Source organism: Lissotriton helveticus, chromosome 5_1 (assembly GCF_964261635.1).
Source record: "Lissotriton helveticus chromosome 5_1, aLisHel1.1, whole genome shotgun sequence".
NCBI lineage: Eukaryota > Metazoa > Chordata > Amphibia > Caudata > Salamandridae > Lissotriton > Lissotriton helveticus.
Window position 1 is genome coordinate 298,826,562 of NC_136065.1, and position 27,910 is coordinate 298,854,471.

The window sequence follows — 27,910 nt, forward strand, 5'->3', positions numbered from 1 at the left end:
TGGAGCCAGGCATTTTGTAAAAATGCGCGGCGCTGATTTGAGGCCAAATGGTAGGACACAGAATTGGTAGTGTTGACCTGCCACTTCGAAGCGAAGAATTTTTTTGTGGCGATTGTGAATTGGGATATGGTAATATGCGTCTTGCAGGTCCAAAGACGTCATATAGTCTCCTTCCTCTAAGGATCCTAAGATTTCCTGGATCGTCACCATCCGGAACGATTGACTCTTTAGGAAGGCATTGAGTGCCCTGAGATCGAGAATGGGCCTCCATTTCTTCTTTTTCTGCTGAATTAAAAAGAAGCGGGAATAAAATCCCTTCCCTTTCTGGGCGGATGGAACTCGTTCTATTGCCCCCTTCTTCAGCATGGAAGAGATTTCTTGTAGAAGCAAACGAAGGTGCCTGTGTGGAAGTTTGCGAGGAGGAGTTAACGGTGGGATAGAGTGGAATTTCAATGTGTGACCGTACTGGATTAATTGGAGAACCCACCGATCCGTCATTATCAATCTCCAGTTGTGGAGGAAATGTGTCAATTTTCCTCCAATCCTGAGAGGACACGACGGTGTGGGGAGTGTCTGCGGGAATTGGTCATTGTCGACCGCCGGTCGGTTTCCTCTGGGATTTGCCCCTGAAGTTCGATCTCCCGTAGGAGGTCCGACGACTTTGTTGTGGCTGTCGCTGCTGATATTGTGAGCGATTCTGATTGTAGGAGTAAGAGGATTTTCCCTGATATGATCCTCTGTATGTGGATTGACCTCGTCCTCTGTGCCCTCGAAAGGACTGAGTTTTGAACTGTAAAGTCCCGAGAGCTCTTGCAGTGTCAGTGTCTTTCTTGATAGTCTGCAAGGCTTCATCTATTTTCGCCCCAAATAGATGTTGTCCGTCATAGGGCATGTCCAAAACCTTGGTTTGGACCTCTTGACGGAAGGACGTCGCTTTTAGCCACCCTTGTCTGCGCAAAACAGCTGCGCCCGCCAGCTGCCTAAAGCCTGTCATGGCGACATCCACAGCCGAATCAATGATCTCCGAGGCGGACATCTGTCCTTCTTTAAGGAGTGACTGGACCTCCTCCTTCAGATCTTCTGGTACCTCCGCTAGATATGGAACGATATCTTCCCATAATTGCCTATTGTATCTGCCTAGCAGAGCAATGGCGTTGGCCACCTTTACTGTCATGGCTGACGTTGTGGAGATGCGTTTGCCGATGCCATCTAATTTTCTGCCCTCTTCGTCAGGAGGCGCTGACAGCGGAGAGGATGGATTTCTGGAATTCTTCTGAGCGGCTTGGGTGACTACAGAATCCGGCTTGGGATGTGTATTGAGGCAAGTAGGTGCAGATGTTGGTGCCTTATACTTCTTATCCAGTCGAGGCACCACTATGGAAACAGAAGCCGGCGTTTGCATGAGCTGCTGTCCTTGCTCCCAGATGTAGTCTATTATGGGAACTGACCTCGCCGATTTTTTTATAGGATCCTTAAAGTCGTAGAGAAAACAATCCGTTTCCTTAGATTCCATGGTCATGTGGAATCTGATGGCCGCCCTCTCAATCAAATTGTGGAATCCACCGATGTCCACTGGTGGAGAGTCTGAAGTGTTGGGTTCCGGCGTGGCTGGAGAATGAGCGACGTAATCTTCGCCGTCTCTGTTCTGTGAAAGGTCGTCTCGAACCTCTCCTTCCTCAGGAACATCCTCTTCGTCCTCAGAAGATTGAATGTCATGAACCGCTTCACTTCCATGCGGAATAACCAAAGGCGGTGGTCGTGCCTTTGGGGATTGATGCGGTCTGGAGGACTCGTGAGGCTTCTCTTTGGAAGAGGCCGCAGGTGATTCTGGGAATCGTTTTTTGTAGTCAGTAATTAAGAATTGTAAGTCAGTGACTATTTCAGCCAGTAGGCATATCATCGGAGTAACACAAGTGTGTTCTTGGATCTGCGTAGTTTCCTCCGTAAAGATGACATCATCACCGTCATCGTCAGTACTCTGGCATTTGACATTGAGGTCCGATGGACTGGTAGCCTGTTCAAATTGGTCTTCATCGGACTCATCAGTTTGCAATAAGTAAGCTGGAGGTAGCTTCTGAACCCTACTGGGTGATGTTAAAGCAGGTGTTATAGGGAGTTTGGTGATCGTTTTTGAGGGAATCAACTCCGCTTTTTTCCATGGTGTCGACGATGTCGTCGTCGACGATGAGGTCGTCGTCGACGATGTCGTCGACGGTATCAATGACGATCTTTTGTCGAGCGACGACTGTTCTTTCGTCGTCGTCGCTGTCGTCGGCGATGTGATAGTCGACGGTGTGGTCGTCGGCGCACTCTTCGTCGTCGTCGACGCGGTCGTCGACGGCATTTTCGTCGTCAAGGATGCACTCTTCGAGGACGATGATTTCGTCGTCGACGGTGCTTTCGTCGTCGGCGGCGATTTTGACGTCGACGGAATCTTCGTCAATGGTGAAGGCGTCGTCGACTTTTGTTTAATGGTCGTCGTCGTCGATGGCGACGACAACGAAGCTTTAACAAATGACTGCTGCTTTTTAATGAGTACAATTGACGACAGTGGCTTACCCATCGTCGACGATTGGGTGGTCGTCGTCATTGAAGCAAAGGCGGACGACGCCATAGTCGTCGAAACCGTCGTCGTCGACGTGGAGACATAAGTAGTTTTCCTTGAAGAAAACGTCGACGAAGTCGTCGACGAAGACTGCGATGGCTTTTTGAAGGTAGTCGGCTCCTTCACAGACGTGTCTGATCTTACCTCAGAAGACTTGGTGGTAGTCTTTTTGTGAGGGACGTCTGAATGGCCAGGGGAAGCCTCCCTTGGCCTCTTCAGGGACAGTTTCGAAGAAACTGAAGCCATTTCACTGCCCTCCGAGGACAGCACATCATCATCTCTGGTTTTGAGTCTGTTTAACCAGAGGAGCAGTCTTCCTTCTCTATCTTTAAGAGTTTTAGTAGAGAAAGTTCTACAAATCCTGCATTCCTTGACAGAATGATCCAGATAAAGGCAGTAGAGACAAGTCTCATGCTTGTCATCAATGTGCAGTCTCTTCTTGCCACAAGAGGAACAGGCTCTAAATAGTCCTTTCTTCTGTTGTTCAGCCATAGTAGAAGTAAATAATCCAAGTTTTCAGTTGAAAAAGTAATAAATTCAAGAAACCTGAGGAGAGATCAGGTGGGGACTCCCTAGCACAACGTGCGGTAGAAAATCTGAGAGACTGAGGCTCCTGGCAGGAAGGTTCTAGAGGGAGGTGGTAGCTGATTGGCTACCTTCAGGAATTTGGTCCTTTTTACAAAAGGACACAGATAGGCTACTAAGGCAAGGCCTTTAGGCCTACTTTTCTCTATGTATGTCTACAGAACATTACTTTTCTATTACCGGGGCTCCCATCTCGACGACGGGGAATGATTCAGGCATGTGAATCTATGAAAGACACCCATAATACTGGATAAGAGCTCCTTCATTTAAGAACCAGTCTTGTTTGTTCCTGCCGTGTTTTGTCTGGTGTGTAATTATCAATCTGGTCAATCGATATTTCCATTTGCCCTTCCTTGGATGCATCTGTGTTAATGTCTGGTTCATCTCCAGTGTGGTATTCTGGATGTTCCCATATTGTCAGCACTTCCATCCACAGTTCTGCTATGGGGTGGCTCCTCAACCGTCACGCCTCTTCTTGAATCAGTGCCCTTCACTCAGCCCTAACCCATTGGGTTACCTCTGTCTTCCTAGCCTTGACTCGTGGTCCCTCTGCCGATTTCCAGTCCACCGCTATTCGCCGCTTGGCCAACCCTGGTGCTAGATCTATAAATCTAGTACCTACTTTCTTTGAAGTCGGCCTTGGGTATAAGCCCAGAATGCAAGCCTCTAATGATCAGGGTGGGGGTGGGGGTACGAGCCCCCCAGTGTAGAATCCAGGGTCGAGAGCACTTCCTCCCAGTAAGGAGAGTTAGCCTAACAGCAAGGTCAGTCAACCTCGTATCTGGAGAACTGGGTTCGAGTCTCGACAAGTGTTTGAATATATTTTATTAGTTTCCAATATACATTTTCAGTACACAATTATGCATTATGTAAGAGGAAATGGTACATATAATCTGCATAGCTCCATAGCGACAATACAGTATGGTAATGATACATGATGGGTCATTGAACACATCACAGTTCTCGCAGCAAAACTGATAGGATATATGAGAAGGGATGTATATTTCTAAGAGTGTGATGTCGTATGGTGGTATTGACAGTGTAGCTTGGGGTATGGGGATGAGATGTGGTATGAGGCGGCATGTTCGTGCGGTTGCGCGCCTTCCCCAAGTCACTCCCGTCAACCAATGTGTAATGTATCCCCCATTTCATGGTCATATCTAGAATGTTGCGGATCAGTTGGGTATCAGTAACTAATATAATATTCACAACTGTGTAACTGGCATGTCACAGGTACAACTGCCTTGACATCCGAACGCAACCAGGAGGGGAAATTGAGGTCGGGGCAAAATAAAAGGAAAGGACTCGCCAACATTGTGAGATGTCGGGGGAAGAAATTAAAAATAAAGAAAATGACTTAACACGGGGAGGGGGGGACGTGGGGGGGTAGGGGTAAAGGGCTAGTAGAACCAGAAAAATATCAGTGTGTCCATGGAGGTGTGCCTCCGAGTCCGGGGCAAGAGCGTGTGGCAGGTTGGGCCTTGTGGAGCGCGGGTCTTTCTCAGAGGAGGAGGGGGGGGGAGCGGCTCCGTGATGTCCAACAGGTACCGGAATGCCGGTGTCGGGAGGGCGGGGGTCCTGAGCGGCTGTCATGTTGCATCTCTACAGTAGCACCTCTCAGTGTAAGCATCAGTTATGTATTTCACTTATCTAAAATGGGGAGGTATTGATAGGGGCATGAGGGTGTCTGCCCCACCTACTGGTCACGGCCGGTCTAGAGAGAGGTATAATCTAAGTGATTCCTTGAGCTAAACTCGCCTGTTGGAAGGATTTCAGGGTGTCATCCCAGAGTTGCGCAATGGGGAACTTCCTGTGCCCCGCCGTCTCCTCCCTGTGCAGTATGACGCTCTCCGCTCTCGCCCAATTATCAAACGAGGCATACCAGTGTTTGGCTTGTGGGGATTCGCCCTTCTTCCAACGTTTGGTGAGTAAGCGTAATAAGTCCGCATCGACCAGGGAGCAGCGTGGGCACGCAGTAGTGGTAACCGAGAAGTATTTGTTGATTTCGTCTGGCGACAGGTATGCGCGGTGTAGTATATAAACTTGTATAATTTTAAAGCGGGAGTTGCGGGGGACATTAACTGGGCCAGCCGGTACCATTGTCCATTCTCTATCCGTCCATACCCTCCCCCTATCTGCCGCCCACTTGTCCCATAGCTGTTGAGTGGAGTGTTGTGTGTGCATAAGGAGAGCCTGCGTTAGCCAATGGATTACGTGGGACCCATTGCCCATAACATGGAGGTATTGTATGAAGTGGTGTGTTGGCAGTTCAGTCATGTCTCCCCAGGGGAGTGCAAGTGTGCACACTATGGACGCATGAAGGAGAAACTGCCCAGCTGGTAGGCCCGTATCCCTGGCCATCGCCTCAAAGGGAAGCAGGACGCCGTCCGCTTATAAGTCACCCAGCGTCTCCACTCCCGCCTGCACCCACCTCTCCACATAGCCTCCGTCACCACTCCACCCTCTCGGGGAGTGCCCAGCAGCGAAAGCGCTGGGGCATATGGTTTCACCTCGCGAGTCAGTTTTAAGCAGCGCAGAAAGCATCTGCGAGCTACCGCCACATGCAGCTGTGACGGGCAGGGGGTCCTGGTCAGGGGGTGAAATAACGTGCAGACCTGCGTTTTAGTCCAGGTTGTAGCGGGGGTCGAGTCTCGACAAGGACGCTGAACATACGGTCATTCTGGGCAAATCACTTAATCTCCCTGTGCCTAACAAAAATGTATGTGTCCTCATGTAACGCAACTGGTGCTGTGTAGAGCTCTCTGATACCCAATTTGGGTCAGGTTTGCGCTATATAAAACTCTGTTAAAAAAAAAAAGTTGCAAATGCAGCCATTTTCATACCATATGTATAAAATCGGCATCTAACTGTCTGCACCCGATCAGTGGCGGGGGTCTCCTCCATAAGCTGTTTGCAGCCTGTGTGGTGTCATATATGTCATGTGTATTTGAGTGGTCTTAGATGGTGTATGTATAACTAGCTGTCATACAAGTTGATCAGTGGCACCTTATCCCCTGCAGGCAATTTACCTAGTTATAAGCAGACTTTTAGATCAGGAAGAGCACAGTGATTTCTTGGGTGGCTACTTGCCACAGCGGTCTCTTCTTTCGTCATTCATGCTCCAGAAGTGTCAAAGAGCCCCTAAAAGATCGCCAGACAGCAATTCTAGATTGATTTATGAGAACAGCCAACATTGGTAGCTAGATTCCAGCGTAAAATCAGTCTGCCACTACAACACATAAAACATTTTAATCATTCATCTTACCTTCCTCTTCCTCTTCTTCCTCCTCTGTGGTCTCGGCAACCAGTGACCTTGTCTCCACCTGTTTCTGCAGAGCCTGCAATTTGCTTTCATAGTCCTGCAGGAAAAGAGAAGAGATTCCGTGTAGAAAGCACACAACAGTGAAAACAAAATGTGCAAAGGACTTAGTGGAGATCGCAGATGATGGCACTCAGGGTGCAGGTTGCGACAGACACCAAGTTCCACAAGAATGAACAACCCTTCTCTGAACATTAAGAGCAATAAAGACCAAAAAGAACAGGGAGTGCCAGAAACCAATGCAAAGATGATACTACCAAAGAACAGGAGGAGGAAACATTCCTAAGACAGCATGTTCATGAGGGGTGGGGAGGTAATGAAAGCTGCTATCTGTAACCAAAAGAAGAGGATCACTGTCATAGCCTAAGGGGGAAGGGAGACTTCCAGGGCCCAAGCAGCATGCAACACTGCATCGGGCTAAATAAGAGGAAAACGGCAAGGAGGCAAGAAGGAGGAATTCTGTACAGGGTATAGAAATGCAGGAAGGAGACTATCAGGCAAGAGGGAAAGGGCAGGGACCAAGGCAGAGGAGCACTACCAGTAGATTGATTAACACTGCCAGGGACCAATAAAAGAAGGAAGACTAGTGGGAATCAAAGTGTGAGATAGACAAGGTCATACACCAATGCTATGGACCCAGAGAGGGGTGGGAGTACAAAGAAGAGCTCGAAGAAGGGAGGGATTAACATTGTCAGTGATTAAGCAATGTTACAGGCCAGCAGTCATGAGAAGAGAAGAGACAGTGATATTTCACAGGATGAAGGACACTACCACCTTGCAGATGTGTAAAATTAAAATAAGGAAATTTGGTGGGGTCTTGAGGTTGAGGGGAGAGGTCACAGCCAGAGACCAATATAGGTAAACAAGAGGAAATCGAGAGAGTGTGAAGGACCATGGGAAGAGAAATTAGACAGTTGCAAACAAAGTGGAAAAGAGAGCCATTGTACATAGGGAAGAGCAGAATGAACACATCTAGAACAAAGGGAAGGTCACAGTATTACAGACTGTTGCATTCCAAGCCCTTAGTTACCTTCATCCGAACTCAAATGATATCCTCTAAGACAAAGCCTAAGACCCAAAACTCTCCAATAGTGAAACAATGAGACACAAGAGCACAGAAAACTATGCATGAGCCTGGGACAATCACTTAGCATTTCAGTTGCCAGCTTCCATTACCTAGTATAAATCTGGCCTCGGTTTATACCGCAGCATAAATAAAGCATGAGATGGACAGTGGGTCATCTGGTGAAAGAGGGCAAACGGGAGGTACACAAGTCACTAATGACAGTTATTTCTACATCGAATCTGTCTTCTTCCATACACAAGGGATGTTTTTATAGTATTCAAAATCCTCACGAGTGAGGAAATTGTAAGCAGGCCTACCCAAACATTTTACTGGTCTTAGGTTCCTAGCCAAAAATGGCACCTGCCATAGACTGAAAAAAACAGGTATCCAATCCTAAATACACATCCCTCATATGATGCTAGCAGAAAGAGGAAGACTAATACAGTTCGCTGTCTTACAATAACATCTAGTGAAATATGGCCATGAAAGAAGCAGATGCTGCTTTGGCTCTTTTGGGACACTCTTGAATATCAACTGAATGTAGAGTATGCATGACGCCAAGTACTGATCAATACAAGAGATAACCTAGCAGTCAATCAATGGATGCCTGAAGAACATGTTACTTACCTTCAGTTATGTTCTTTCTGATGAATACAGATCATCCTAGATTCCTCATCCTAAATTACTTCCAATCCTCAGACCAGGTACCGAAATGTTCTATCCATTCTACATTACAGACACCAGATGGCAATGTTCTGAAGTAGTTCCGATCAGGCCCCCCCCAAACCTCTCCACCCATGTCAAAAACGTAAGTAATGGAACAGGGAAAAGTGCCATAAGAACATGTTACTTACCTTCCTCAACACCTTTTCTGGTAGTGGTTATATCGAACTGCAGATTACTCACCTTGTGAATACCTCCATGCTGGTTCCATAAAGTTTTGCATAGAAATGTCCTCCAGTGTTGACAGGCAGTGCCGTACAATGTCGTGGTTCTGCATGCAACTCCATCTCATGCGGGTGTGACATTGGCTTCCCTACATATATGTCACTTGCTTGCACGGATGTCCGTTTTTTCAATCCTTCCACTCGTAGCGATTGATGTGTAACCTTAAGAAATCCAATTTCAATGTACATATTACATATAAATTTTGTGTGCAGATATCCAGAATCGTAAATGTTCACATAACCTCTATGTGAGTCCCTTCCGCAAAATGGGGAGGTGGGAGGGAAGGTGAGGAATCTGCGGTTGGGTAGAGTTTCTCCCAGAAAAGGCATTACAGAAAATAAGTAACTTGTTCTTCTGATAGAGACAGTAAGCTTGTGCCACAAACTGGAGCACCCATTGGTCTGAGGTTATGCCCCAGGATGGAAAGTAGTAAGTGATACGATCCCCAATTGACCGATCTTGAGGCATCAAGGTCAACCTATAGAGGCTTTTGCAGTTGGTGCAAGAGGGGGGGGCTGTAGTTTCGTTAGACCATCGTGTTTCCGTGGCTGTAAGCGGTCTACCTGCTCTTCAACCACATCCTCTAAATGCCTAGTTGGACTGCTGGTATGTACAGTCTGTCTCTCTGAAGGTACCCTCTACCAAACCCACAAAAGGGGAGCTGTTGTAACAACTGATGCACGGAGGAGCCAACCCTAAAGAACCAGCAGTCGCTTTGCTCTCCTTAAATCTCTCAAGGGCAGTATCTGCTTTTTCCCCTAACAATCTTGAGTCATCAAATGGCATATACATCAAAGAATGTTTGATATCTTTTGAAAAAACTTCTCTTTACCACACTGGTCCACAATAGAATCCTTTGTATCTAGTCCAGATTTTATAGAGAAATTTGCAGCATCCTGCCCATCCCAAATCAAACTTTGCAAAATGTTCCGAATGTCCTCTGGTACTACAGAGGAAACATCAGCAACTCTATCCCACTAAGCATGAACATATCTTCTCAACAGACAGGAAGTATTTACAAAACGTAAGGCCAAACTTGTTGAAGAAAAAACCTTATTTGTATATGCTTCCATCTTCTTAGACTCCCTATCAGATGAAGTGGATGGAAAAGCCTTCGGTCTAGTACGACTCGTAGAAGCCTGTACTAATAAACTCTCTGGAGTTGGATGCTGAAGAAGGAAATCTGGATCTTCTGGGGGTAGTCAGTACTTCCTTGCAATGTGCCTGTTTATTGGAGGGCAAGATTGAGGCTTAGCCCAAGAGCTCAACAAAATGTCTGTTAAAGCCTCAGTAAATGGTAGCAAAGGCTCCTGTGAAGTTTGTGATGGATCTAAAATGTCAGTCAATAAAGTAGTGTTAACCTCTTGTGTAGCCAAAACCACATCAAGAGTTTCTGCTGCACTGCTTTTTTACAGTGGCAAAGGAGGATGCCTCCTCGGTAGCCATAACTGGTGCAGGGGATGATAAATCTACATCAGGAGAAGTATCAAGACCACTAGCGTCTTTTACATCCTGCAGAATATAATCTTGAGAATAATCTGCATCAAAAACATACTTTCCTTGTGAAAGATTGGGCTATGACCAAGTGTACAACATAGTTGTAGGCAACTGACCTTCAGAATCCGATAAAACAATTGGATCCGCCATTGGCGTCAACGTCGCGAATCCCTGCATGGCAAGCTACCTTGGGCAAGGAACCTGTGGCGTCAATTGAGGCCCCAATGTGAATGAAGTCTTAGGATCCACAACCATTAAGCTCAACGTCCACCTCAAATCCTGAACAGGAGTCACAGTTGCATCGAAGACAGATCTCTCGATGTCTGATGAACCGACTCCTCAGATCTGTGGAGCCCGAAGGCATACCAACATGATCCGGACATATACCAAATGTCGAGTCCAAAGCTTTCTTAAGCTGTTAGATCCTATCTGGCATTGCTACCTTATCCGCTGGGAATCGAAAAGGAAAATATGTTGAAGGACGGTCCCTTGAAGAAGGATTCCTTGTTGGAATATTACTTTGAGTAGAAAGCCCCAGCACCTCATGCGACTCTGAATGGCAGGAACGATGAGAGGTGCAAGGTGGGAGACCCATACTTCGATTTCTTATGATTAAGGCTCTTACATGAGTTACTTGACTTCAAGAAGGTCCTATCTTTTTAACGACCTCTTGATGGCGCATGAGACCAGTCTCTTGGCCTCGACCTAGATCCACAAGCCATGGACATCAAACAGGACCTAGACCTCAATTTCCTGAACTCTGCTCTTATGAGATTCGTTTCCCGCTCTCAGATCACATTTTTGTTCATATTGGCACGCGGTGAACACAACTTCGAGTCGTGGCAAGAGCCAAGAAACCAAAAACAGACATCATGTGAATCTGGGGCCGACATCTGTTCGTTATGGGTCATGGTTTAAAACCTTAAGGTTATGTTGACACCCTACACACAAAAAAGTAATTTTTAGAAAAATGAACAATCGCCTAAAGTTAGTTGAGGGGTAAGGTAGCGGGCAAAGCTGAAACTACCTTTTGAATAAAAACACAGGCTTGACTCTGAAAAACAACTAAGTCAATAAGAACAACTTACTACCCTTCGGTACCGCATTGCCTGGTAGACACTATCTAGCTGCATATTATTTACCTCTGAATTTCCCAGGCATCAGGCTGGATCCAGAAACCTTTGCTGAGCAATACCCCTTGGCCGCATCGTCCGGTGGCTCCACTCGGCTCCGTGTGACGTCGTTGTTAGCGTCAGTTAAGACGTTGCAGTACCTATATAGGTGCCACCGAGGCGCGCGGATTTCAGTACAGAAGCGCAGAGAAAAAGTAACCGACGTAGTTGTGTACAAAACTAGGGCCCTGAAAAGGGGAGTAACCCTAGTCCTTCAACATTAGTCCGCAAAGCGGGGAGGCATTGGTGGGGCTGCAGCTAGATAGAGTCTCTACCAAATAATGCATTTCCAAAGGTCAGTAACTTGTTCATCTGATAGAGACTTCTAGCAGCAGATTCCTTACCTTTGAATTAGATACCGAAGCCATACCACCCCGGCGGTGGGTTGCAGACCAATACCTTATACTTGGAAGTCCTGCAGGACTGAACGGGCAAAATGCCCATCCCTGCAGACCGGACTGTCCAGGCAGTAATGCTTGGCAAACGTGTGCAAAGATGCCCACATTTTTGCCTGACAGATGTCCAGGACTAGGACACCCTGAGCCAGACCATAGTCGCAGCCTTTCCCCTGGTGGAATGGCTCCTTAATCCCTCTGGGGCTGCTTCTCAGCCACAGCATAGCAGATCTTGAGGCCCTACAAAGAGCTGGTCGTCTACCCGGAACTCTTTTGTGCGGTCGAGGTAGAACGACAATGCTCTTTTTGGGTCCAGCCTGTGGACACGCCCCTCCTCTTTAGAGGGATGCAGTGGAGAAAATAAGGTAGGCAACATGATGGATAGACCGAGATGGAATGGGGTCTGTGGTAGGCTGGCTTAGTATATGGTGCTCACTTATGTAAGTGTAGCACCCTACACTATTCCAGACAACCACTTATGGTGATTTTAGTGGTCTTAGACAACCTTAGAAAGATATCTAAGTGGTAGCTGTGGAACGCAGTCTTCAGGCTTAGTCCTGAAGGAGTGTAAAGCAGCTTGTTTTACCAGTACTTAATCTTATGGTATAGTTTAAGTGAAAAAGAATCACAAAGTGTAGTTATAAAAATATGTCTTTTATTAGAAACACTCACTAACACATTGCAATATCTCATACCTGGAGATATATACACAATACTTAGGAAATAGAGCACGTAAGTATCACAAATACATGGTGGTCTCCAGGGGGAGACCAAACCATATATTAAAATAGTGGAATGCGCACCACAACTCAAGTCAAGAATTAACCCAGAAGACGTAGAAGAGCTGAGGAACCAAGGAACCACTTGAGGTGAGTTAAGAACCTCACTGAGGTCGTGTGGAGAGTGAGAACATGACAATCTGCTCAATATTAGTCAATAGGTAAGTTGCGGTTGCAATTGTAAAGAAGAAGGACCCTTCCCAGCGGACCCTGAAGAAAACCCATGGAAGATGAAGGGTTGGAGAGTAACCCCACCGGTGGATATCCCAGGAACCAGGATACCTACACCATGGAAGCCAGGTGCATAGGTGTCAAGTGACGTCGGAAACTGCCATAGACCACAATGGCGGAGTTTAGGAAAGATGCAGCTGGAGTAGAAGACAAAGGAATCCGGTGGAACTCAAAGGTGGGTTCAGGATGAGAGGTACCTGCAAACAGAGTGGGCAGAGTCTATGCCACTCAGGAGTGACCAGGAGGCACGGAAAATGAATGCCCACCGATGTTGAGTGTTGAAGGGGAGCTGACGGCGACCTTGAAGTTGTAGCTGTGTGGACTGGGTGTTGCTGTAGAAGACCAGGAGCCGTTCATGAGCTTTCCCACCACGTAGGATGTAGAGGGCCAAGGGGTCAGTATCCAGCAGGAGACCCAACAAGCTTTGGCAGCGGCAAACAACATAGTCGATGCAAAAGGTGCAGGGTCGGACAAGCAAGGTCCAAGTGACTCACCACGAGCAGGTAAGTCAGAGCAGGCTCGAGCAAGCAGAGGAGCCCACTGAAGCCAAAGAAGACCTGTTAGAATTGGGGGTCACTGGTTGGCGCAAGTATTCACCTGTGACAAGCAGGGACCCTCTCCTCTAAGTCAGGGCGCAGGATGACCCCTTAGAATTACACTTGCTCACCCTCTAGATGCGTGGCGTGAGCAGCCAAAGCTATTCTTCAGGCGTTATTCAGTTAAGCATTTGTAATCACACACACAGTAAAATGTACCAATCCCCCCACAAATGGACACCAGGCTGTGAATATATAAAAATACGATCCTTTATGTAAAAATATATATATGAGCAGTTCAGACTTATTACAAGAGCAATATAACGTTTTAGGTTTAGGCCACAGGTTGTAAATAGGCAAGTTTTTCTTATGTTGCAGTTCAGAATCAACCGGAGTTCCTTGGTAATTCGCTACTAAACGGTTCTCTCAGTTTCAGTTGCTTTCAAAACAGTTCTCCTTGTCACAGTTATTTTCCCCGTGGTGCTCTTCCCAAGTTCGGGGGATTTTAGATCAGCCCTGGGCCTCCGGGGCGCTTCGCAGCGCCTCCCTCGCTCTCTCCGAGGAAATTGACCCGGACCCTACAGTGGCTCACGCATCGGGCGTGAGTACGCCTACGCCGCGTACGGCTCTTCCCAGCGGCTCGGGGACAGTCAGACGCGAACCGGGCTCGGCAGTGCGGGAAGGCTCCGAGGGCAGGGCGCCAGTCAGGGGGGGCTAGGGGTCCCAAACGGGGAGTGTGGAAGGGCGCGCTCTGCTCTCACTCACCCGTGAAGACTCCTAGGGCGCATAGACTTCCTCCTTTGATTCCACGACAAGTCAGCTCCGGTGGACGGGGAAATAACAAGTTGCGGGCCCCGAGCCCGATACCACAGCTTTGGAGACTGTTGCGGTTGCTTGGTGAGAGTCGGCACGGGTCAGTGCGACTCAGGTGATTGGGGGCACTTCTTGATCCTGACATCAGCGGCGTATGCGATCAGGCAGGTGCGGCCCACGACCCTCAGCACGGCGGTGCGGGGGTCTCCACAGCGGGGTCGGCGCGGCCTGATCAGTCTCTGAGATCGCGAAGCAGGGTCACAGGGCACGGCCCTTGCAGCTGTCAACCCGGCACAAATCACGATCATCGGAGAGGAATTCCGGCGGGAGGGGCGAGAGCGCTTCAGCGCGCTCCAGTAGCAGGCAAGGGGCAGAGGAGCAGGAAGCCTAGCCCGGGTGCTGAGAGCGACTCCAATCGGAGCGAGGCTCTCACAGGGACAAAGGCAGGCAAGCTCCCGAGTGCCACAGCCCTAGGAGGGGCGATGAGGGGCGCAGTCTGGTTCCGGCGGGATGCACCCACGGCTCGAATGTCAGGACGAGCAGAAGCACCAAGAACCCACTAGTCCTAGGGTTCAGACCAGGGGGCAAGCTCAAACAAGCCCTTAGAGAATGTTTCAAAGCACAAGTCAGCAAAGTCTTTTCAAAAGTCTTCTCCTCTCCTTTCTCAGCAAGGCAAGCAGCAGGCCAGTCCTTCCAGCGTCTTCTCCTCCTTCTAGTCGGGCAGAGGTTCTTCGTGGGAAACAGGATTCTGATTTACAAGGAGCAGGGCTCCTACTTTTATACAGCATTTCTTTTGTCTTTTCAGGCCAGGGGGGCCATTGCATAACTGCTTTCAGTCTCTGAGCACTTGTTGGGTGTACTTCTGGCTTCTGCTTTCAGTGTGAGGGGCAGGCACATCAGATGCTCCACAGGAGGTAGAGCCAGCATTGTGTGGACAAGGGCAGCCAGGAGTACCTTGATGACAGTGCTTCGCCCTTCCTGGGTCAGGTGCAGGCTGAGTCATCAGTCGCTCCCCAGGGGGCGGAGCCAGCATTGTGGTGGCAGAGCACAGCCTGATTAAGAGTCCAGGGGCACTCCTACCTCCCACTAAGGTGTAATCCTTGCATTCACCACCTGTCATCCCCCAGCCCTGTCACTCACACATCCCAGGCAGCCAGATACACATACTAGCAGAGGCGGGCTGAAATGGTTAGGCAAGCAAATGCTAACTTTTTAAAAGTAGCATTTGCAAATACAGGATATTAAAATAAACTTTACTAAAAGAAGTGTTTTATTATTCTGAGTTCAGGCATACTAAACTTTATTTTCTACCATGTTCCCTGAGCCTGCTGGGATTATAGAGTGTAATAATTCCAGCAGCCCATCTGGCCTAAAGGGAACAGGTAGCCTTACAATAGTGAAAAACGAATTTGGCAGTAATTCACTATTAGGACATGCCACACTCAGAGCATGTCCTACCTTACACTTACAATGCACCCTGCCCTTGGGCCTACCATAGGGGTGACTCATATGAAGTTAAGGGAAGGGTTAGGGGCTGGCAAGTGTGTGCACTTGCCCAGCCAGCATGACAGTACCAGACTGCACGCAGGTTCTGCAATGGCATACCCTAGACATATGTTAAGGCTGCTTCTGTGGGTGGTGCAACCAGCGCTGCAGGCCCACTAGCAGTATTGGCATTCACAAGCCCTGGCACTCCTGGTGCACTTTACTGGGGACTGACAGTAAATCCAATGAACCAATCATGAATATCAATCACAGTTACACTTTTCATAGGGAGCACTTGCACTGCGGCACGGGTTGGCCGTGGCGCAGTGCCCTGAGTAGCGGACACCAGCAAAAACATCTGAGGCACATCAGCAAAAAGTGGAAGGGAAACTCACGCCAAGGTACCAGGTCTAACACGTGTCCCCTCCAGCTGAAATGTGGGGAGAACTACCCTTCCCCAGGGAGTTCCTCATCACTAAGGCGGAAAAACCTGGACAGACCGTCAGCATTGGCGTGATCTGTGCCAGGGCGATGTTCCACCGTGAAGTCCATACCCTGTAGGGAGATGGACCACCTCAACAGTTTTGGGTTCTCACCCCTCATTTGCATCAACCATCTGAGGGGCCTGTGGTCTGTCTGAACCCGGAAGTGAGACCCAAACAAGTAGGGTCTTAGCTTCTTCAGTGCCCAGACCACAGCAAATGCTTCTCGCTCTATTGCACTCCACCTACGTTCATGTGGAAGTAACCTCCTACTGATGAAGGCTACAGGTTGGTCCCAGCCCTCCTCATCATCTGTGAGAGAACAGCCCCTACACCATGCTCTGAAGCGTCTGTTTGCACTAGAAATTCCTTGGAGAAATCAGGAGCCAGGAGCACGGGCGCCGTGCACATGGCAGTCTTCAGGATGTCAAAAGCCTTCTGACAGGTGTCAGTCCAAATCACATTCCGGGGCTGCTTCTTAGAAGTCAGCTCTGTCAAGGGGGTCACAATAGTGCCATAGCCCTTGACAAACCTCCTGTAGTACCCAGTGAGCCCCAGGAAGGCTCTCACTGCAGTCTTGGTTCCCAAGCCAGGATGGTCTCGATTTTGGGTTGCAAGGGTGCCACCTTGCCACTCCCCATTTGGTGTCCCAAGTACACCACTGAACCCTGCCCAATCTGGCACTTGCTTGCCTTGATTGTGAGGCCTGCTTTGCGCAGCGCCATCAACACTTCCCAGAGGTGTCACAGGTGTTCTGGCCAGGTACCACTGAACACTGCGATGTCATCCAGGTAGGTGGCACTGAACTCGTCCAGTCCAACCAACACCTGGTTGACCAACCTCGGAAAGGTGGCAGGGGCATTCTTCATTCCAAATGGCATAACCCGGAACTGGAAATGCCCATCTGGTGTAGAGAATGCTGACCTCTCTTTTGCCCCATCGGTCAAGGCGATCTGCCAGTACCCAGACGTTAAATCAAACGTGCTGAGGAACCGGGCAGCCCCTAGCCGATCAATGAGCTCATCATCTCTGGGGATAGGGTGCGCGTCAGTCTTGGTGACTGAATTGAGTCCTCTGTAGTCCACACAGAACCGGAGTTCAGGTGTGGCTCCCGGCGCAGCAGCCTTTGGGACCAAGACCACGGGGCTGGACCAAGGACTGCTGGAGGACTCAACCACCCTAAGAGCAAGCATCTTGGAGACCTCCTCCTTGATGCAGGCCCTGACCCTGTCAGTTACTCTGTAGGCCTTATGCCTCACAGGTAAGCTGTCTCCTGTGTCCACATCATGGACGCACCAATCTGGGACACCAGGAACCAGGGAGAACAGATATGGAAACTGCCCCAGCAATTGGCGGCAGTCTTCCTGTTGCTCAGGCGTCAGGGTGAGTGAGAGGTTAACTCTATCCACTGACCCATCTTTCTCAGAGGCTACCAAGAGGTCAGGAAGAGGCTCGGACTCCTCCTCCATTCCATCATCAGTTGCCAACAACATGCCCACTTTGGACCTCTACAAGTGGGGCTTAAGGCGGTTAACAAGTAGGACCCTCAAAGGGTTCCTGGGAGACTGCATGTCCACCAGGTAGGTTACCGGACTCTTGCGCTCCACAACCTCAAATGGACCGGTCCACTTATCCTGAAGTGCACAAGGCTCCACTGGGGCCAAGACCCACACCTTTTGCCCAGGCTGAAGCTCTACCAGAGTGGCATTCTGGTCTTATCACCGCTTCATCTCTTCCTGGCTGGCTTCCAGATTTGCCTCAGCAAGTTGCCTGAAGCGCCTGGTCTGGTTTCTGAAGGCCAGCATGTAACTGTATACATTCTGGGGAGGTTTCCTGGGAGATTGCTCGCAGCCTTCTTTTACCAAACTCAGAGGTCCTCTCACTGGGTGACCATACAGCAGTTCAAAGGGGCTGAACCCTAGGGACTTCTGTGGCACCTCACGGTATGCAAAGAGAAGGCATGGCACGAGGATGTCCCACTTACGCCTCATTGGACCTTCCAGGCCCATGATCATGCCTTTCAGGGTTCGGTTGAATCTCTCAACCAACCCATTTCCTTGGGGATGGTAAGGGGTGGTGAACTTGTAGGTTACACCACACTCTTGCCAAAGGGATTTCATATACTTGGATATTAAATTGGTGCCCCTGTCGCACACCACCTCTAGAGGGAATCCTACTCGTGAGAAAATCCCCATCAGTGCAAGTCCCACCACGGGGGCCATCACTGTCCTCAGAGGGATGGCTTCAGGGTACCGAGTGGCATGGTCCACCAAGACCAGGATGAACCTGTTGCCCATGGCTGTCTTGGGGTCCAGAGGCCCAACAATGTCAATACACACTCGCTGGAATGGCGTACCGACCACTGGGAAGGGTTGCAGAGGAGCCTTGTGTCTCCCTCCGCTCTTACCACTTGCCTGGCAAGTCTGACAGGATCTACAATGAGCATCTGAGCTCTTGTGCATTTGGGGCCAATAAAAGTGGGTGACAAGCCTGTCATAGGTCTTGTCCATCCCCAAATGTCCTGCTAATGGCACATCATGAGCCAACCCCAGTAGGAAGGCTCTGAACTTCTGGGGTACCACCAGCACACGGGCTGACCCAGGTTCAGCAGCCTTAGGCTCTGAATACAGGAGGTCGTTCTCCCAGTACACAATGTGTTTTGGCCTAAACACCACTGGCCTGGTCTGAAGCCTGCTGCCGCATACCCACGAGAGAAGGGCATTCTTTCTGCTCCCTGCTTCCCTGGAGGGGCCTCCTTCTTGCTGCCAATGGGTCAGCTCAGGCAGGTCCCCCAGTTCAGCAATCTGTTCCCCAGTAGGCTCCAGGGCATCCCCCTCAAGGTCTGCTTCCTCCTTGGCCGTGGGAACTTCAGGGGCCGGTTTCCCGCGCCCCCTGCGCCTTCTCTCTAAGGCCGGTTCCTGGACCTCTCCTTCAGGCCCCAGGATCTCTTGAGCACCCCTACTTGCTGCCATTGACCGGGTGGTCACGCACGCCCAGTCAGGCAGACCCACCATCCTCAGGTGAGTCGTCTTCTCCACCTTTTCCCACGGGGAGTCCTCCAAGTCATTCCCTAGCAAACAGTCCACAGGCATGGCTTTCCTCACACAGACCTGCAGAGTATCAGAGACCCCCCCCCCCCCCACTCGAAGGGAACTTGAGCCATCGGACACTGACTCTGAATTATCAGCATTGATAACCCTGCAGTAGGCATGGGGTACAACCTGCTCTTGAGACACCAGGTGCTGCCTCACTGCAGTCACACTGGCTCCTGTATCTCTAAGAGCCTCAGCTTTCTTACCATTGATGGTCACCACCTGCCCATATTTCTTAGTGTTAGAGGGCAGGTAGTTCTCAGGGACCATCTCACTGTCTCCTAGCGAGACTAGGGTCATCTGGACAGGATCTCCACCCCCGGGGACTACTACTTCTTCCCCCAAATTAACACTAGTTACTTGCCGGGGTGGAGTACCAGTGGGTGCTGGTTTACCAAACAGGCGACACGTGGGGTCACTGGCAATGTGCCCCGGGTCACCACATCTGAAACAATTGAAGGGCCCCTTTGGAACAGGTCTACCTGTCGGGCCCCATTCTGCTTGGGGGGTGGGGGAGGCGGAGAACCTCGCTGCTGGTTCCCTTGGGGATTACTTTGGGGGCCTCGCTGGAACCCTCTTTGTTTACCCCTGTCCCCCCCATTCTTCTGCTGGGAACGCTGCCCACCCTTGGCGGAGTCTCCCACTGGACCCTTGTGGACCCTGGTGCTGAGCCAGCGGTCCGCCTCCTCAGCAAGCTTCCTCGGTTGGACAGCTTGCTATCAATCAGGTGGTGGCGTAGCTCAGGAAAACAGTGATCAGACAAGTGCTCCCATGCAATTAAATCAAAAAGCCCCTGAAAATCATTTACCTTACTACCCTTTACCCATCCATCCAGTGCTCTGCAAAAACCAGTCACATACTCCACATACGTATTCCCAGGACGCTTTACACTCTCCCTGAACTTCTGTCTGTACATTTCAGGGGTAAGCCCATACCTGGTCATTAAGGCCTCTTTCATGCGGGGGTAGGAACTTTGTTCTTCAAGGGGCAAATCGAGGAGGGTGTCCCGCCCTTCGCAAAGGAACCTTCCCCCACAACCCCGCTCCCCAATCCTTGTCAGGGACCCGGTGGGAGGACATGGCTACTTCATAAGCCCTAAACCACTGTCCTATGTCATCCCCCCTAAAGAACTCCTTAACTACATCTTTGGGTATGTACACCCTGGATTCTACCTGCACCGGCGTTGTGCTGCCACCAGGAGTTGTTCCAAAACCTCTCAGCTCCAACTCCTTCAATCTCAGGTCATGCTCCATTTGGCGTTGCTGCACCTCCATGACCAATCTTTGCTTGTCCATCTCCATTTGCCCAGCTAATCTTGCCATCTTCATTGCATGTGCCCTATCTGCTGCCCTGTCCGCCAGCTTCTCTGGTGACAGGCCTCTGCTGGGCTCCAAAATGCCATCTGGTGGTATGATATCTACAGCATTCTGTGGTTCTCTAGACTCTTCCCAGGCTCTCAGCGCCTTGATGTATTGGCCTTTCTTTTTGCACCCAGTGTGTGCAACTCTGAACTTTACACAGAAGCCTCTCAATTGCTCTACTTTGTAGCCCTCCAGACCTCCGTGTTCCCAATCCACATCTTCAATTCCAGAGATCTCAGAGGGTGCTCTTCCAGCAGGGAGTGAGCCAGGTATGGCTTCAGCAATGGCAGATGTCTCAACAAAATTAAAAAAAAATGGAAATCTGTGGCTGCGTTATAGGTCTGCTCTCGCTATGTGGTGATCAGTAATTCACTGTATGTCAACTACAAATGCAAATTCGCAAATCCTCACCGCTGCGTCCAATGTTAGATTTGGGGGTCTCTGGTTGGCGCAAGTTTTCACCTGTGACAAGCAGGGACCCTCTCTTAAGTCAGGGCGAAGGATGACCCCTTAGAATTACCCTTGCTCACCCTCTAGGTGCGTGGCGTGAGCAGCCAAGGCTATTCTTCAGGCGTTATTCAGTTAAGCATTTGTAATCACACACACAGTAAAATGTACCAATCCCCCCACAAATGGACACAAATCAACAGATTTCTCCCCACACCAAAGAGACAAATTTAGACCATCTGTATGAATAAATGGATTTAGTGGAGTCACGCCTAGCCGAAAGAATGACATCCACCACATCGTGTGGGAGAGAAAAGGAGCTCAGGTTGCCCCGTTCAATCTCCAGGCATGAAGGTGTAATGACTGGAGGTGGGGGTGTAGAACCTGCCCCTCCATCTGGGAGAGGAGATCTGCCCTGAACGGGAGATGGAGCGGCGGGCGAGAGGAGAGGTGGAGAAGATCCGTGTACCACACCCTTCTTGGCCAATCCGGGGCGACCAGAATAACTTGGGCCCGGTCTTGGCGAATCTTCCTCAGAACCCGAGGAATTAAAGGTATGGGAGGAAACGCGTAAAGGAGTTGACTTCCCCAACTCAACTGAAACACGTTCCCCAAGACTCCTTGCATCGGATACTGGAGACTGCAGAATGACGGGCAGTGAGCATTCTCGCGAGTAGCAAACAGGTCCACACGAGGAGTCCCCCACATCTGAAAGACGTGCCGGACCACCTCCGGGTGAAGCCTCCACTCGTGGTCGGCCGAGAACTGCCGAAAGACTGTCTGCACGCACGTTCAGAACTCCGGCCAGATGATTTGCCAACAGACAAATCTGGTGGTCCTGAACCCAGGACCAGAAACGCAGAGCCTCTCTGCAGAGACACTGCGACATCACTCCTCCCTGCTTGTTGACATACCACATCGCGGTGGTGTTGTCCGTCAGGACTTGAACCGACCGACCGCGAAGGGAAGGGAGGAAGGCCTTGAGTGCCAAACGTATGGCCCGCAACTCTAAGAGGTTGATGTGAAGCAACATTTCCTCTGGAGACCTAAGACCCTTGACCTCCAGATCCCCCAGATGAGCACCCCACCCTAGAGTGGATGCATCCGTTATCACTGTGGCAACCGATGGAGGTAGTTTAAAAGGATTTCCTTGTGATAGATTGTCTTCCACGCCCCACCAAGACAGATCCGCTGCAGTTTCTCTCGAGATCCTCACTGACTCTCTGAGATCTCCGCTGTGCTGATACCACTGCCTGCGGAGGCACCACTGGAGCGCCCTCATGTGCCAGCGTGCATGGTTGACCAACGGAATGCAAGAAGCCATCAGACCGAGCAGGCGAAGGACCTTCAGGACTGGAACGACCGCTCCATTGTAAAATAACGGAATCATTTCCTGTATGTCGCGAATCCTTTGTGGAGGAGGGAATGTACGACATACAGTTGTGTCCAGTACAGCACCTATGAACAGGATGCGCTGGGAGGGTACCAGGTGAGACTTGGGTACATTTATTGAAAAACCCAACTGGAACAACAACCGAGTTGTCTCCTGCAGATGCTGAAGCACTTTCTCTGACGACTCTGCCTTGATCAGCCAGTCGTTCAAATAGGGGAATACTGGAACCCCCGATCTTCTGAGATGTGCTGCCACCACCGCCATCACCTTGGTGAAGACTCGAGGCGCAGTAGTAATTCCAAAAGGAAGGACCGCAAACTGATAATGTTGCGATCCCACCGTAAAACGGAGATACTTCCTGTGCGACTTCAGGATTGGGATGTGAAAATACGCATCCTGCAAGTCGAGCGACACCATCCAGTCTTCTTCCAGCAGCGCCTGAAGAACCCGCGCAAGGGTGAGCATCTTGAACTTCTCTTGTTTCAGATAAAGATTCAAGATCCTGAGATCCAGGATTGGATGAAGTCTGCCATCCTTCTTGGGAATCAGGAAATACCGGGAGTAGCATCCCTGACCCCTTTCCTGCTCTGGAACCACCTCTATCGCACCCTTTCTTAAAAGAGTCTGCACTTCCTCCTGCAGAAGTAAGAGGTGTTCCTCCGTACAAAAACCTTGGCAAGCAGGGTAATTTGGAGGAAACTCCCGAAAGGGAAGAGCATACCCATTTTCTACGAGATTGAGAACCCAAAGATCTGATGTAACCGATTCCCAATCCCGTAGAAAGTGGGTAAGCCGACCCCCCACCGGACCCACATGATCCTGAATGGCGGATCTAGGGCTGCTTTTCTGTGGCTGGGGGGTTGGAGGAAGAGGAGGAGTTAGAGGCTTGATGTCCTCTAGGACGAGCTCTTTGTCTTCCCCTGTACGACTTGTACAAAGAATTCTTCTGCTGCTGCTGCTGACCTTGCCGATAGGAGTGAAAGGAAGAGCGTCCGAATCCTCTGAATCTTCTGGTAGAAGAACCCCTGGTCTGAAGCCCTAAAGATTTGGCAGTAGCCCTACTGTCCTTAAATCTTTCTAAGGCTGGGTCATCTTTTTTACAAAAGAGTCCAGCACCATCAAACGGCAGATCTATCAAAGCGGCCTGAACATCTGCTGAAAAATCTGAAAATTTCAGCCATGCTGACCTTCTTGAAGCAACCGCAGTACCCATGATGCATGCCACCGAATCCGCAGTGTCCAGGCCACTTTGTATTACCGGACGAGCCGCTGACTGCGCATCCGTCAACACCTCTTCAAAATCCTTCCTGTTGTCAACAGGGATCTTGGGTGCCAGAAGACGGAGTGAATCCATGAGAGCATGTACATATCTCCCCATAAGGCAAGTGGCATTAGTTGACTTTAATGCCATGCTCGCAGAAGAAAAGGTCTTTTTTGCAACTTGATCTTGTTTCTTAGCATCCTTATCCCCGGGCACTTGAGGAAATGCACTCACAGTCTTTTTGGAACAAGCTGCCTGGATTACCAAGCTTTCAGGTAAAGGATGAGAAGTCAGAAAAGCAGGGTCTTCAGGAGCGACCCTGTACCTTCTTGCCACACTCTTGGAAACAGCTGGTGCCAAAAGCGGCTTTTTCCAAACTTCCATATTTGGCTCTGTTAAAGCTTTATTAAAGGGGAGCAACGGTTCCACCACAGAACTGGGTGAATGCAGAACCTCAGTCAGTAGATTGGACTTAAACTCTACAGTAGGAAGGGTCAAATTCAAAAGTTCCGCCGCCTTCCTCATAACCAAATGATAAGGCTGAACATCTTTCGAAGGGGCATCAGACACGGAAGGTAACTCCCACTCAGGAGAAAACTCCAGGCCACTACCCTCCGCCAGACTATCAAAACAGTCATCCTCAAGCTCTCCTTCTTCCACTTCAGCTTGAGCTTCTGTATACCTTTGTTCTTCCATGAGGCGCTGAGCCTCCCGCCTGGACCTTTCCTTCACACGCAATGCCACCGGATCCATCAACGACTCCGACGGAGCCGGAACCCACGTCGGTATCGAATCCGATGGCATAGTGGCTTGGTCTCGAGGTCGACTCTGAGCAGACTACGTCGGTATTGGCGTTGACGACCTCGGCGGAGCCGGGTATTGCCATGGCGGTGTCTGAGCCGGCATGAATGGCATAAATGGAGCCTGAATCCCTAACTGCAGTTAGTCGGATTCTCAGGCAACAGACAAGGACGTGTTTATGACCGGAGAAGCAGTTTACACCATGGCAACTCTCAAAGGAATACTAGACAGCTGGGGTGCCATACTAAAAATATTCAGCAAAAGCTTTCAAAAGGCTTCAAGTAAAAAGACAAAAGGAAAAGAAGAAAACGGAAAGTGTGTTTTTAGGCTTAAATTTCAGTGAAATATAAATTGGCTCAGAGGAAGACTCCAGATATTCTGGATACAGACTTCAGTGTTGCTGGCTAATGTGCTCAGACGACTCAGTCACTATTCCCAGCCTAGTGAAAACAAGCATTTGCAATGCAATTGGTCTCGCATTAGGAAAGTTTGAGCTATTGGTATTGTAAATGACAAATTTTGTATTTATGTTTTGTTTTTGAAAATAGCGAAATTAATAGCTTTGTCATTTACAATGCCAATAGTTATAACTTTCGCAAATGTGACACCTATAGCATTTGTAATGCAATATGTGTTGTATTTACGCGACTTACATGTATTGATATTACAAATAACAATGGCTTTTAATTTTTTTTAATAATTAATACTTAAATAAAAGTTATTGTAATTTATAATGGCAATAGCTTAAACTTTTGTAAATTACTTTTGTGAAGATTATGTTCAGTGTATTTTATTGTGACGAAAATCCAAGAACAGAAGTGAAATATTAACATCTTTTGTTACATTTGTAATAAAGCTTGAAACATTGAGAGAACATATTTGAACCAGGTGTTGTTGAATGGTTGCACAGATTGATGCGGTGGTGGTGCTGAGTGATGTCAAACGAGTGATGCTGTGGCGTTCAGTGATGCTGTGGTAGCGCATAGTGGTATTGTGGTGCCCTTGAGTGATGCTGTGGTGGTGCTGAGTGATGCTGTATGCTATGCTATGTTTTGGTTTGCTATCCTATGTTTTGTTTTGTTATGCTATGCTTTGCTATCCTATGCTTTGATTTGTTATGCTATGCTGTGTTTTGTTATGCTATAATATGTTTTGTTATGCTATGCTATGTTTTGCTATGCTATGCTCTGTTATGCTATGTTTTGTTATGCTATGTTTTGTTATGCTATGTTTTGTTATGCTATGTTTTGTTATGCTATGTTTTGTTGTGTTTTATTATGCTATGCTCTGTTTTGCTATGCTATGTTTTGTTATGCTATGCTATGTTTTGTTGTGTTTGGTATGCTATGTTTTGCTATGCTATTATATGTTTTGTTTTGCTATGCTATGTTTTGTTAAGCTATGCTATGTTTTGCTATGTTTTGTTATGTTATGTGTTGTATTTTGTTATGCTATGTTTTGTTATGTTATGCTGTTTTGTTATGCTATGTTTTGTTATGCTACGTTATATTTTGTCTTGCTATCCTATGCTTTGTTTTGTTATGCTATGCTAGGTTTAGTTTTGCTATCCTATGCTTTGTTTTGTTATGCTATGTTTAGTTTTGCTATCCTATGCTTTGTTTTGTTATGCTATGTTATGCTATGCTTAGTTATGCTATGCTATGTTTTGTTTTGTTATGCTATGCTATGTTTTGTTGTGTTTTGCTATGCTTTGTTGTGTTTTGCTATCCTATGCTTTGTTTTGTTATGCTATGCTATGCTTTGCTATCCTATGCTTTTTTTGTTATGCTATGTTATGCTGTGTTTTGTTATGCTATGCTGTGTTTTGTTATGCTATGCTATGTTTTGTTATGCTATGCTATGTTTTGTTATGCTATGCTATGTTGTGAGGGTGTGTGAGGGTGAGTGAGGGTGATGGGTGTGAGGGTGTTAGGGTGAGTGAGGGGTGAGCGGGTGTGAGGGTGAGGGGGGGTGAGGGTGAGGGGGTGTGAGGGTGAGGGGGTGTGAGGGTGAGGGGGTGTGAGGGTGTAAGGGGGGGTGAGGGGGGTGTGAGGGGGTGAGGGGGGTGAGGGTGAGAGTGAGGGTGAAGGAGGGTGTGAGAGGGTGTGTGAGGGTGAGAGGGGTGTGAGGGTGAGGATGTGAGGGTGAGTGAGGGTGTGTGAGGGTGACAGGGGTGAGGGTGACAGGGGTGAGGGTGTGAGGGTGACAGGGGTGAGAGTGACAGGGTGAGGGTGTGTGAGGGTGTGTAAGGGGGAGGGTGTGTAAGGGGGAGGGTGTGTAAGGGGGTGTAAGGGTGAAGGTGTGTGAGGATGAGGGTGTGTGAGGGTGAGAGTGTGTTAGGGGGGGTGTGAGGGTGAGAGGGTGTGTGAGGGTGAGGGTGTGTGAGGGTGAGGGTGTGTGAGGGTGAGGGGGTGACGGGTGTGTGAGGGGGTGGGGGGTGTGAGGGTGAGGGGGGTGAGGGGGTGCGAGGGTGAGGGGGTATGTGAGGGTGAGGGGGTGTGAGGGTGTGGGGGTGAGGAGGAGGGTGTGTGAGGGGGAGGGTGTGGGGTTGAGGGTGTGGGGTTGAGGGTGTGGGGTTGTGAGGGTGAGGGGGTGTGAGGGTGAGAGAGTGAGAGAGTGAGGGTGTGAGGTGTGAGGGTGACAGGGGTGAGGGTGTGAGGGTGACAGGGGTGAGGGTGTGAGGGTGACAGGGGTGAGGGAGTGAGGGTGACAGGGGTGAGGGTGTGAGGGTGACAGGGGTGAGGGTGTGAGGGTGACAGGGGTGAGGGTGTGTAAGGGGGAGGGTGTGTAAGGGGGAGGGTGTGTGAGGGGGTGTAAGGGTGAAGGTGTGTGAGGATGAGGGTGTGTGAGGGTGAGAGTGTGTGTTAGGGGGTGGGTGAGGGTGTGTGAGGGTGAGAGGGTGTGTGAGGGTGAGAGGGTGTGTGAGGGTGAGAGGGTGTGAGAGGGTGTGTGAGGGAGAGTGAGGGTGAGGGTGGGTGAGGGTGTGTGAGAGTGAGGCTGCGGAGATAGTTTAATTAGAAAAATTAAATTGTGTGTTTAACATGGACGGGACGCGAATGGAGTAAATGTATTGTATTTTCTAAATGACGTTTTAAAATTGCCAGAACAAAGCCTCAAGTGAGAGCAATAAAGAAACAAACTCTCGACATTGATGTGGCGGTGGAGCGTATTCCTATGAAGTCTGAAGCGGACGGGGGAGCAAATTCCTTTGAAGTCTGATGCCGAGGCCGATGGTGTTTGATGTGCACGTGCCTGGCTCACATGAACTGTGTCTAATCCGCAGCTTGGGGAGACTTTTCGGAAGCCTTACTAGAATCTCGCCGAAAAATGCTTACACATTGCTTCAGCGAGACCAAAAAAGACAATCTCTCAAACGTATGCTTTCTATGCTTCTGCTTTTTTTATGACAGAAGGAAGTATATATATCCCAGGAAGGGGTTTTCTTTTTTTGTTAAGAAGATGCTCACTCTCCTATGGATGAGGAATGAGGATCAAGATTTCGACCTCTGCTTCTGGTATGATATAGCTTGAGAATGCATGTGTGAACACTTATTGCAAGAGGCAGTGTTATATTAATCCCCTAAGCTAAACATGGAAGAGGAACGGGGTCGAACATCTGAATAGGGGTTAAAAGCTTGAAAT

General features: G+C 49.1%; 1 protein-coding gene across 4 annotated transcripts in view; it reads right to left on the bottom strand.

The window, feature by feature from the left end:
• KIF1B (kinesin family member 1B) overlaps positions 1-27,910 on the bottom strand; it is a 1,137,443-nt gene that overhangs the window by 604,627 nt on the left and 504,906 nt on the right. For all 4 annotated transcript variants that reach the window (XM_078642264.1, XM_078642262.1, XM_078642263.1 and 1 more), the window contains one exon: positions 6,456-6,549. In XM_078642264.1, coding sequence (XP_078498390.1) covers positions 6,456-6,549 — 94 coding nt within the window. The remainder of the gene's footprint in view (positions 1-6,455; positions 6,550-27,910) is intronic.